General features: G+C 44.1%; 1 gene segment (V, D, J or C); it reads left to right on the top strand.

The window, feature by feature from the left end:
• LOC125168481 (immunoglobulin delta heavy chain-like) overlaps positions 1 to 12,960 on the top strand; it is a 724,259-nt gene that overhangs the window by 7,369 nt on the left and 703,930 nt on the right. Inside the window, 2 exon segments of the C gene segment in view lie at positions 9,370 to 9,376; positions 10,769 to 10,775. Coding sequence covers positions 9,370 to 9,376; positions 10,769 to 10,775 — 14 coding nt within the window.

Raw genomic sequence — 12,960 nt, 5'->3', positions numbered from 1 at the left:
GGGAATTTAGATCTAGGGGAAGGGGAAAAAGAGCAAGAAATCATAAAAAAAAAAAAAAACCTCTAAGGTTAGAGACCAAACTGAGGGTTGCTGGAGGGCAGGTGTGTGGGGGGTGGGATAATGGGTGTTGGGGATTAAGGAGGCCACGTGTTGTGATGAGTACTGGGTGTTAATGTAAGTGATGAACCAATAAATTCTACTACTGAAATTAGTACTACACAATATGTTAACTAACAAATATTTAAACACAAACTTAAAAAATTTAAAAAGTGGAAGAAAGGAAGGTAGAATTGTTGTCACAAATTGTCATGAACATGGAATCTAAGGTAGTGAGTCTAAAGTCTTGCATTTACTCATTATATCCCTAACTGATGGTGGACATAAATTAACATACTCATGAATAATCACAGCAGTGCCAGGTGGGCTGGAATTCAAACCACAGCTGCCCTTCCCAACTCCACTGTGCCCACACATCATGGGCAGCTTGTCCAGACACCTGACAAAAACCCAGGTTGGGCCTCAGCAGGGACCCACATCTGCAGAACTGGAAAGTGTGGACAGTTGACGCTTCCTGAGAAGCTCTGGGGTTCCTTCCCCGACTTGCTGTGTCAGCTCCATTGTCTTCCTTTCCTGTCTCTTGAAGAGAACCATGTCCCCTGTTAGTGGTTCATGAAAGTGAGGGGCTATATGTTCTATAAACATTCAATATGACAGATAACATACAAGGGAACAAAAAAAAAAAAACCCATATGATGCAGCCTGTCTCGCGGCTCCTATCACCCAATGTGGTAGAGTACAAATAAACCTAAGTATTCATTTGGTCAAAAACTGCACAGCACGTTGGAATAGTATTAAGAGATGAGAAGCCTGGAAGAATTCCACAAATGCAGATATGAGCTCCCCTTGGAAGGAAGAAGAAAAATTACAGTCCCAAACACGCAAGAGTAAAATAATTTTAAGAAATGATACAAGAGCTTCAATGCGTTCTATTCATGAAGTGTCTAAAATTGGCAATGCAAAAAATGGATTTTGAGGGTTTCACATAGAATTGCGAAGGAAAAATTGTGTCAAGAACTCGGTTGTGTGCACAGAGCTCAACGGCTCCTGAGACATATAGAAAGCCCACCACCTGAAAAGGTAAACGTGTTTTTTGACCCCAGGAGCATATCTATCAAATCTCATGAGCAGTCTGGCCAAAGAGACACAGAATGGCAACTCTTGTGAAATTTGAACTTCAATTTCATATATTTCCACTTAATTTCCATATATTAGGAAAAACCATGCCACGAAAATGATTTGCTAGAGTCTATAAATTTAAAAACAAACAACAAAACTCTAAGTCACCAGAGACCGAATAGGGAACACGTCAACATTGAGAGAAACCAGAAAAAAACAAGACATTTAGTTACATTGTAAGCCAAGAAATCAGTGGGGTGCCTGGCTGGTTCAGTCGGTTAAGTGTCTCACTTCAGCTCAGGTCTTGATGTCACGATTTGAGGGTTCGAGCCCCGTTGTCAGGCCCTATCCTGACAGCTCAGAACCTGGAGCCTGCTTCAGATTCTGTGTTTCCCTCTCTCTCTGCTTTTCCCCGCTCACGTTCTGTCCTCTCTCTCTATCAAGAATAAACATTTAAAAAAAATATTAGTCACAAGCAATCATCAAGAAAATGAAAACTATAGCTAACAACACAACACCCATAAAAAGAAATGGTATCAATAGACTGTGAAAATCAAATACACTTATCTGCCCACATGAATACCAATAGTAAGATAAGTTACAGAGTAAGAGACATATTCATAAAATGCATAACCACCAAGAGACCTGCATTTTGAATATGCTAAGAACCCTCAACAGTCAATAGGAAGAAAGGAAACAAACCTCCATAAAACAAGCACAGCCTTGTGTAGTAGACATCCTATCCTTGAGGTTATAGACACATTAGGTACGGACTGGAGAAGACTCTTCACACCATCGACTGTCAGGGAAATTGAAATCAAGAACGCAATAGATGCCCTATACACACATCCCAATGGCTCCGGAATGAAAACAACACTGACAGCAACATCCAGGTGAGCATCCAGCATACGTGGGGCCTCAAACAATGCAGGAAGGATTGACAAATAAACACCAGCTCTGGAAAACCGTTGGCTGTCGCTTATGAAATTATACATGGATGACATAAAAAGGAACCTGGAAATACCACTCTTGAGTATTTGTCCCTGAAAAATGAAATCCCATGCTCAGAAAATAAATGGTGTGTATTAGTGTTAGAAGCTCAGAATAAGGCAAAAGAGTTTCTAAATATAAAGGAATAAACCAACTAGGAAACTTCCATCAATGGGATGCTTTGCCACAGAAATGTGACACTACTGATGCACACCTCAAACCAGGTGAAACTGAAAGACATGACGTGGAGGGAAGGGAGGTAGTCCCAAAATTACAGAGGACATTCACACAGCCAGACCATGGTGACAGTGGTTTGGTTGGGCATTCCTTATCTCCTTCTTTCCCAAACCACATGATGAGATACTCTGCTTCATTTGAGCGCACTCCTATGTTCAACCACCCTCTGATGTATGGAGTCTCCACAGACTGAACCCTACAACCTCGGACTCCTCTGAATGGAGAGTTGTTGAGACCATAGTCTGATATGTGTTCTGACAGGAGCTGTTCCTTCCACTGTCCCTGGTTCTGGCTCTCTCCTGCAGGTGAGGGGGAGTAGGTTAGGAATCCTCCACTGAAACCATCTGTCTCCTGCACCTGACTCTCCCACAACATGAGGCCCAGACCTTCTTCCTCACACTTACCTGGAAATGAAGTCAGTTCTATAGGAACAGATTTGCTCCTTGATTTAGAGGATTGCTCCATCTCCCCCTGACCCTGGGCAATACTCTGGGCAAAGGTCTGCAGCTGCAGGGGATGTCTGGGACAAACAGGATTCGAAACAGTTTGGAAACTGAGGGCTCTGTTTAGGGGTGGCTGGCAGCTTCACTGCCTTGTGGCTTGCTTGTCCTGGTGGCATGAGACTCCTGCCATACAAGTCAGGTCTGGGGTGATCAGGTTCCCAGCATCCCTAGTGGACTGTGCCCAGGGCAGAGCCTCCTTCCTGGGAGTGGGGCTGCCAACAATGAGTGAGTCGCACATCTCAGTGGCACCTGCTGGGGCTTGGCCTCAACAGCAAACAGCTTAGGGTCACTGACATCCTGTCCCTCTGGGAAAGAGTCCTCTGAACAGGAGCTGGTCACCGGGAACCCTGTGTATTGGCTACAACAGTCTGGAGGGGAGGTTGCAGCCAGGCTCAGTGGCACATGCCTATAGTCCCAGTTACTTGCACTGGAGTTTCTACTTGATGATATGGGGTGGGAAAGGAAAAGAACATACCTTAGTTCAAATATTCTAGGTATTCTTTCTGGTAGTATATTTTCTGCAATAAAAGCTTCTTCATGGGCTGTATGCCAACATGGCCATTTGCAGGCACTATAAATACATTATTTGAGTTTTTCTTCAAATTCCATTCAGTTAACATGCAATGTAATACTAGTTTCATGTGTAAAATATAGTGATTCAACATTGCAATACAGCACCCAGTGTTCGTTATGAGCACTCCCCTTAATCCCCATCAACTACCTCCCCACCCCTCCACCCACCCTCCCCAGGGTAACCATCAGTTTTTCCCCTACAGTTAAGTATCTGTTTCGTGGTGCTTACATGGTTCCATGGGTTAGGCCCATGACTCTTGATCTGGGCTCTTGTCTTGATCTCATCATTCCTGAGATCGAGCCCCACTTTGGTTTCTGAACTGACAGCACAACGTTTCCTTGGGATTTTCTTCCCATCTGCCTCTGCCCCACCTCCCATTCTCTCTCTAAATAAATAAGTGAACATTGAAAAATCGCCTATTTCTTGGTTTGCCTCTTCTCTCTTATTTGTCCCTTTGCCCATTTGTTGTTTATTAAATTCTACATATGGAGGAAATCATATATTTGTCTTTCTCTGACTTATTTCAGTAAATATAATACTCTCTAGGCCCATCCCTGTCCTTACAAATGGCTAATGTCATTCTTTTTATGGCTGAGAAATATTCCAGTGTGCGTGGACGGGGTTATGTAGATATACCACGTATTCTATACCCATTCATCAATCAATGCATACTTGGGCTGGGTTGTTTCCATACCTGGGCTGTTTGTGACAGCTGCTATAAACATAGAGGTACAATTCCCTTCAATTAGTATTTTTGTATCCTTTGGGTAAATACCTAGTAGTGCCTTTGTTCTATCGTAACGTAGTTGTATTTTTAGCTTTCTAAGGAACCTCCATGCTGTTTTCCATAGTGGCTGTGCCAGTGTGCATTCCCACCACCACCTCAAAAAGGATCCTCTTTCTCTGCATCCTCACCAACACCTGTTGTTTCTTGTGCTGTAGAGTTCAGCCTTTCTGACCAGTGTGAGTTGATATTTCATTGTAGTTTGGATTTATATTTCCCTGATGAGGAGTGATGTTGACCATCTTTTCATGTGTTTATTGACAATCTGTAGGTCACATTTGGAAAAATGCTTATTCATGTCTTCTGGCCATTTTTTAATAGGATTATTCAGTTCTGGAGTTGAATTTTATACCATATATAGAAAACCTGAAAGACTCCAGCAAAAGAAACCCCGCTAGAACTGGTACAATAAACCTGTAAATTTGTAGCATACAAAATCAACATATAGAAATTTGTTACATTTCTATACACCAATAATGAAGCAGGAGAAAGAGAAAACAAGGAATCAATCCCATGTAAAATTACACCAAAAACCATAATATACTAGAAATAAACCTAAGTAAAGAGGTAAAAGATCTGTACTCTGAAACGTCTGGGACATTTATGGAAGAAATTGAAGAAAACACAAAGAAATGGAAAAATATTCCATGCACATGGATAAAAGAAAAATCATTGGTAAAGGACAATACTATCCAAAGCAATCTAGACATTCAATGCAAATAATTCAATTTCCTGTCAAATAATACCAGCATTTTTCACAGAGCTAGAACAAATAACTCTAAAATTATCATCGAACCACAAAAGACCCCAAATAACCAAAGATCTTGAAAAAGAAAAAAACCTGGAGGCATCACAATTCTGGATATCAAGCTATATTACAATGCTGTAGTCATCAAGACAGGATGATACTGGCAAAAAAAAAAAAACATAGATTAATGGAAAAGATTAGAAAATCCTGAAATGGACACATCACTATATGATCAACTAATCTTTGACAGAGCAGGAAAGACTATCAAATGGAAAAAGTCCCTTCAACAAGTGGTGTTGGGAAAACTGGACAGCATCGTGAACTTGTAATGAACCTGGACCACTTTCTATAGTACACACAAAAATTAATACAAATTGAATGAAAGACCTAAATGTGAGACAGGAAACCATCAAAATCCTAGAGGAGAACACAGGCACCAACCTCTTTGACCTTGGCCAGAACAATTTCTTACTAGACATGTCCCCAGAGGCTTGGGAAACAATAGCAAAAATAAACTATTGGGATCTCATCAAGATAAAAAGCTTCTGCACAGCAAAGAACAAATCAACAAAACTAAAAGGCAACTGACAAAATGGGGGGAGATATTTGCAAATGGCATCTCAGATAAAGGGTTAGTATCCAAAATCTATAAAGAACTTACCAAACTCAAACTCAAAAGACAAATAATCCAGTGAAGAAATGGGCAGAAGACATGAATACATATTTTTCCAAAGAAGACATCCAGATGGCAAAAAGACACGAATAAAGATGCTCAACAACACTCTTCATCAGTGAAATATAAATCAAAACCACAATGAGATACCAACTCACACCTGTCACAATGACTAAAATTAACAATTCAGAAAACACAAAATGTCACCAAGAATGCAGAGAAAGCAAAACCCTTTCACACTGTTGATGGTAATGCAAACTGGCGCAGCCACTCTGGAAAACAGTGTGGAAATTCCTCAAAAAATTAAAAACGGAACTATCCTGTGATCAAGCAATTGCATTTATCCAAGGATACCAAAGGTATCCAAAGGATACCAAAATGCTGATTCGAAGGGGCACATGCATCCCAATATTTATGGCAGCCTTATCAACAAAAAACAAATTGTGGAACAGCCCAAATATTCATCAACACATGAATGCATAAAGAAGAGGTGGTAAATATATACAATGGACTATTACTTAGCCATCAAAAAGAATGACATCTTGCCAATTACAATAATATGGATGGAACTACAGTGTATTATGCTAAGTGGAAAAAGTCAGTCAGAAAATGTCAAAATCCTATGGTTTCACACATTAGTGGAATAGAAGAAACACAACATACGGAAAGGAAAACTAAAATAAATCAAAACAGAGAGGGAGGAAACCAGAAGACACTCTTAAATAAAGAGAACAAACTGAGGGGAAGTGGGGGAGGTGGGCTAAATAGCATGTGGCTATTAAGGAGGGCACTGGTTGAAATGAGAACTGGGTGTTATATGTATGCGATGGTTCCCTAAATTCTACCCCTAAAATCAGTACGACACTGTATGGTAACACTCTTGAGTTTACATTAATATAATACAAGAAAATTATATATAGAGAGAGACTACCTCAAAATATCAAGCTTCTGCACAGTGAAGGAAACAATCAGCAAAACAAAAAAGCAATCTATGGAATGGAAGAAGATATCTGTAAATGACATATCCTCAGGGTTAGTTTTCAAAACATATGTTTTTTTTAAATTGTTTTCAAATTATCAGTAGAGAGTGTGTCCATGCAGTTCAGCACACTGTTGTGTGAGAAGCAAAACTCATGTCTTCCACTTTTATATTGTGGTAAGATCTCACTGAACATGAGGCCCATACTCTTCACAAAATTTTAACCATACCTTACAGTATTGTTAACTACAGGGGTAATGATGTGGAGTCCCCTGTGGAACTTAATCATCTTGCATAACACAAAATCATAGCCCTTGAGATCTACTCCTCATTGACCCTCCCTGCCAGGCCCTGGAAACTGCCATTTCACTCTCCATTTCATTGTTATCAAAACCCAAATTCAGCTGCCTGTTGCTGGAAAGGTCAATGTTCAAAGTTTTAGTTTTGGTGGGAAAGGAATTTGAGCTATATTCAGAAGGCCAGACACTGGGAAGAAGGCAAACTCTTGTCCAAACGCCAACTCTGAGGTTTATGACCCAGGGCATTTTAAAGTAGTAGAGGGTACTTAATCAAGCAAGGCAGTGCCACGGTCAATACCATCTTTTGATCATGGGCAGACTCCATGGTACAAGCTGCCAAAGTAACCTCAACTTCCCTGCATCTCCAGCTGAAGAGGGAACCAAACTACATGGGAGGAGACTGCCAGAGGCCAGGAAACAACCACCATAAGGGATTAGAGGAGAAAACCCCTGGGGCTCACACATGGTCAGCAGTACTTTCTGTTCTCCCCAGCTGGCATAAGAAAATACTAAAATACAACCTTGTAGTTCACCAATCATTACTCAGAATACTGAGAAATGTTTTGCTCAGTGAATTCAGAGGAACCTTCAAAGCAACAACCAAAAGGATCAAATGGCTTGCAAACTAATAGCCAAGGAGAATAAGACACACAAAACTACAAAGCGATTTTTTGCATCACCCATAAAAGTAAAATTGACAATGTTTACCTCCACATCACAAGACAGCAAAACCAGTGGTCTCTGTAATGAGGAAAAGGAGTCATCCAAAGAAAGTGACCCAGCAGTACCACAGGACATGGAATTGGTAGAGAAGTTCAGGGTGTTATAACTGCATAGCCCATATGCAAGTAGCGGGAGGAAAGATTGAAAGTGTTAACTAGAGCCATGCCTCTGGGTCCAAATCCCTACCCATGTCCATGTGACCCCGCTTGACCATGGCCCACCTGCCCCTCCCACATCCACCCCAGCTGAACTGATGTGCAGGGTTACCCAATGCCACACCCTGGGACTGTTGCCGAACCCCACAGGTGGCCCCCAGGTGCAGGGTGCTGGCCACCTGGCACAGCCCTGTGTTCTGTCTGATGGTCTAGACCTGGCTTTGCTGAGGATCCTCCATTTATCCATTCTCACTGGCAGATGTTCCTGAGCAGGGGCATGAGGCTGGCAGAGGGCCAGGTCACCCTGAGGGCACCCCTCTTGCTGTTTGCACTCTGGGCAGTGCTGGCTGCTGTCCAAGGTTCTCAAGGTCGTCCCTCATGGCGCTACATATCCTCTGAGGTGGTAATTCCCAAGAAGGAGCCGAACCACAGCAAGGGCATTCAGATGCCTGGCTGTCTGTCCTATAGCCTGCGTTTTGGGGGCAAGAGACATGTTACGCACATGCGACACAAGAAACTCTTTTGGTCCAGACTCTGCTGATGTTGACTCAGGATGCTCAGGGAGCCTTGCAGATGGACTACCCCTTCATGCCTCCAGACTGTTACTACCTCGGCTACCTGGAGGAGATTCCTTTTTCCATGGTCACAATTGACACAGGCTATGGCAGCCTTGAAGATATCATGAAGTTGGATTAACCTGCCTATCAAATGAGACCCCTCGGTGACTTCCAATGGTTTGAACACTTTGTTTCTCAGAGAGTCGCAGACATCTGTGCAATGGGACCACTTATAACCTAGGATATAAGGAGGACAGGGGACCCCGTGTTCCTCAAGGAAATGCCAGTGCAGCCCCAAGGATCTCTAGTAAGTTCTGTTCATACCATCACGGAATTTTCAAAGGACTTGTTCTCAGTTTCAAAACAATGTATAGTGTGTTAACCACGTGGAAAAAGGTGCCCAATTCCTAATAAGGCTAGTTAGCTTAATTGAGTCAATATTTCATGGTATTGATGTAAGTTATTGGTTTCATGGTCATTTATAGTGAGAGACATCAAGCTCACACGGGCAATTATGTGTCACATCAGAGTCCTTTTTTCTCTTCAGTAGTATGAGTCAAAGTATTTTTGATTTCTTAAAACACATTCACCCTAAATGTGATTTGAGATGGGCCCCATGAGGTCCATTGTACTCCAGTTGTATATTCTATATGCCATCCACCAATGGGTTATATGCCATCATTTTGAGTTATTTAGGCAGACATTATTTACTCTTGTCTGTCATAGCAACACATCAGATGGCAAGAAATTGTGGCTTGTGCATTGACACTGATGAATGTGCTTGCCAAAAAAGGTCCAGCTGCCTTAGGACCCAACTAGCTGGTATAATGGAAGCTTTCAGTAACTGTTCCTTCATTCATATGCAGCACATAATGAATTGTGGAACAGGCAAGTGCATGTTCAACATTGAAATGTGCATTTAAGTAAAAGCCTGACCCACTATCATTATGGAAACTACATAGTGGATCCAGGAAAGCAGTGTGACTGCGGTTCATTCAACCAGTGCTACAGCAATCTAGGCTGTATGCGTGATTGTACCTTAACCCCTGGGGGCAAATGTAATACAGGCAGACGCTATACAGACTGAGCCAACTCCGCTGCTAGGACACTCTGCAGACCAATCCAAAATATACATGATCTTCCAGAGTCCTGCCATGGGGTGAACTTGCCATACTCTGATGACTTCCATATGCAAGATGGAACCGCGTGCACTGAAGAGGGATGCTGCTATCATGGAAACTGCACTGACCGCACTATTCACTGCCAAGAAAGCTTTGGCAGAAATTCTGGAAAGGTGAAGATGTCTGCTATACCATAAATCACAAAGGCAGTCGACATGGACACTGCAGACGACCCCGGGGAATTCAACGCTGAACCTGTTCCCATACAGGCGTGCCGTGTGGAAGGCTGCAGTGTAGGAATGTCACACATCTCCCTCAGCTGCAAGAGCATGTTGGATTCCATCTGTCTGAGATCCTGGGTTCTGATGTTTGGGGCTGGATTCACATCGTAGCACAGGAACAACCTAGATTGGTCATGTGAGAACTGGTACTTACTGTGCTTCTGGAAAGTTCTGTCAGGATACCTACTCCAATGGCAGTGGGGCTCAGCTGAATTATGACTGTATCCCAGAGAAATGCAGTCACAGAGGGATGTGCAACCATAATAGGAACTGCCACTGCCACATAGGCTGGGATCCTCCATGGTGCACGGACAAGGCACTGGTGGGAGCACAGACTGTGGACCCCTCCAAGAAGAATTCAGTCAGGCAAAGTCATGAATCCATGGTATATCTCAGAGTGGTTTTTGGTCACATTTATGCCCTAATAGCTGCATTCCTCCTTGTTTCTGGAAATGTCAGAACTATAAACACAGAGAAAGTTAAGGAAGAGATTTTTGGAGAAGACAATCCATAGTTTAGCCTCCAGACCCCTGAACAACTATAGACAATGCATCTGGTGCATCTGTAAAAATACAGTAATGAGGCGGCACAGCTGACATCCATGTTTCCAAGGGTCCGTGGGAGACACAGGGGTCCTCAGGCACATCACAGCTCTGACACCAGGTCTCTCATGGGTCACCGACCAGCACTCTGAAATAAAACTTGAAAACTGCATGCTTGTAGCCTTTATATAGTTTTTGAGGCAGTAAGAGCCCAACCTGAGCCTTAGTTTCTGGGAAGAGGACCTGAGTCACAGCTGAGTCATGAGCGGAAGTGTCTGCTTCCAGAATTAAGAGAAGTTGACACAAGCTCCTTTATTGGCAACTTCATGAGTTTTCTCCAAAACTGCGCTGTTGTGGACTGAAAAGTCTCTCATTCTCCAGGTAATCTGTCTTCCCCCAGTCCCAGGTGGGTTCAGGATAATGGAGGGCTACCACCCACCCATACAGAGTGTCCCACACGGGGGTGTCTGCAGGCTGTGAGGGAAGGGGACTGGCATTAGGTTCCACCTAGTGCAAGCTGTGCCTCTCTGGAGAGCAAATTTCCAAATGTGGGAGACTGAGACCATGAGGCTGAAAGGAGCACCCCATAAATCAATCAGAAAGGTAGGCACAAGTGCCTATGGATGACTCTGGCATCTAGAGGGAGCTCGGTGAACATGAATCCCTGCTCTCTTTCTCTTGCCTACTTTTCAGTGAGTTTAACTGTAGATAAGAATCCGCCTAGGATACCCGCTTTGGTTTTCCAAGCACCTTCTAGAATAACACAGAGGTGAGCCTGTGAAAGTTAGCGAAATCAGCCCCATCCACTCCCAAGAAATCCTGTACTTGCTACCCTGTTTTCTATGTCTTGATCATTGCGAATGTGGGATGGAGGCCTGCCCTTCCCTGGTCCTTGTGCCCTCTTGTTCTGGGCTCTGTAAGTCATAAATCCTGTGCTTCCATTTCCTTTCTTGGGGGTGTACTGAAACCCCACCTTCAGTCACAAGGGGCCCGAACATCTCATGTACCCCAAGCAAGAGCTCAGATGACTTGGGACCTGCCTGTCACCCGCTGTGACTAGCTTTTGCCACTTCCTTCAGCAGGTCACAGTCTACATGTTCTTAATTCAGTCCAGAAGCTGAGGTCCCACAATACATTTATCCCCAAGGATGGGAATGGGAGCCTAGCTGATGCTCCCCTACAATGCCTTAGACCTAAGAATGGCTCACTCATTCCTCACCCTCACGTCTCAGCTGCTGTGGGAAGGAGCTGGTGCTTGCTGGTGGTCTGTAGCTTTGATTTGGGCTTATGCCAGGTGTTGCCAGAAACCCTCACCCTAAATTATCAGTGCCATAAAAGGTCAGACTCCCTGCAGAGACCAACAAGCAGGCACCAGTCAGGGGGTGCAGGGGTGTGCATTTCCTATTTATCTCCAAAGGAGGTGGGCACCGAGGACAGTGTTCCTAGATTAGTGTCGAAAAAGACGCCAGCTGCTTGGTCCACTGTGTTGCAGCCAGCACCATGGTGTTGTGCTTGATTAGCCAGCCCTAGCTAGTGATGGAGGCAAATCTACAAGGAGCATCATGGCACCTAGGGTGGAGGACTTGGCCAAGGCAAGCTCCCCTTAGTGGCTGCAATCCTCGGTGCTGTCGCCAATGGCTCCCCACCTGTCAGGTATTGGGTGGGACACCTCAGTGTGGGAGGCCACAGAACACGACTCTGGGAAGAAATAACTTCTATCCCAGATTTTCCCTGTCACGATCCACTACACCTACATGTCCAAGGACCAGCGTGAGAGACAGAAATGGTGACAGGCACCATACCATCATGGAAATGCAAGGCTTCCTAGAATCATTTGTCCAAAGGGAGGGAGACAAGGACATTGATTGGCTTTTGTGGTCTTCGTCATTGGCTCCGAGCTATTGCTTACAGCACTTGACATGCTGCAGCTGACTGGATTGGTCCAAGACCGCCAAAGTCATCATTCACTGAAAAACTCAAAGTATCCACAGCCTGTTTACAGAGACACCCTAGAGGAGCCTCCAGACTTTCCACTCTATCAAAAGACCATGACAAGCACGCCAAGGCACAGGGCAGGAGACACAGACAAAATAAAAGGGGGGAAGGCTCTGAGGAAGACGCTCCCCAAGCCCCCAGAGCCCACAGAGGTAGGAAGAAAGAAGCTCTGATTCCTGGGACTTGGATTTTTATGGCATGGCAGCACAGGCCCACTGAGAGAGGTCAAGCCCAGGTGACGCCATCCAACTATAAGATAGAATGGGGACAATTCAAAGAGTGTGGGGTTTTTGTTTTTTTTTTTGCCTTGTGTCATGAGCCCAAGATCCCTTGACCATTTCCAACCTGGAGGACAGGCGCTTGACAACACAATCTAAGGAGCTCTTCATGAAGGACCACTCTGATCTTAAGTCTGTGCCATTACATTCACAGTGGGGGAACAGGACGACATAGGTTCCTACCACATGACAAGAACCTGATCTCAGGACCCACTGTGGAGACTTCCGGCAGAGGAGGGCCCGCGTCCATGCCTACCAGAACTGGTTTCGTCAGGACCCGCTGTGGAGGATTCGGGAGGTCTAGGGCCTGTGTCCAAACCCAGAAGAACCCAGTCTCTACAGGAC

Source organism: Prionailurus viverrinus, chromosome B3, assembly GCF_022837055.1.
Source record: "Prionailurus viverrinus isolate Anna chromosome B3, UM_Priviv_1.0, whole genome shotgun sequence".
Lineage (NCBI taxonomy): Eukaryota > Metazoa > Chordata > Mammalia > Carnivora > Felidae > Prionailurus > Prionailurus viverrinus.
Note: the sequence above shows the minus strand (reverse complement) of the source record. Positions and strands in the feature narration are given on the sequence as shown.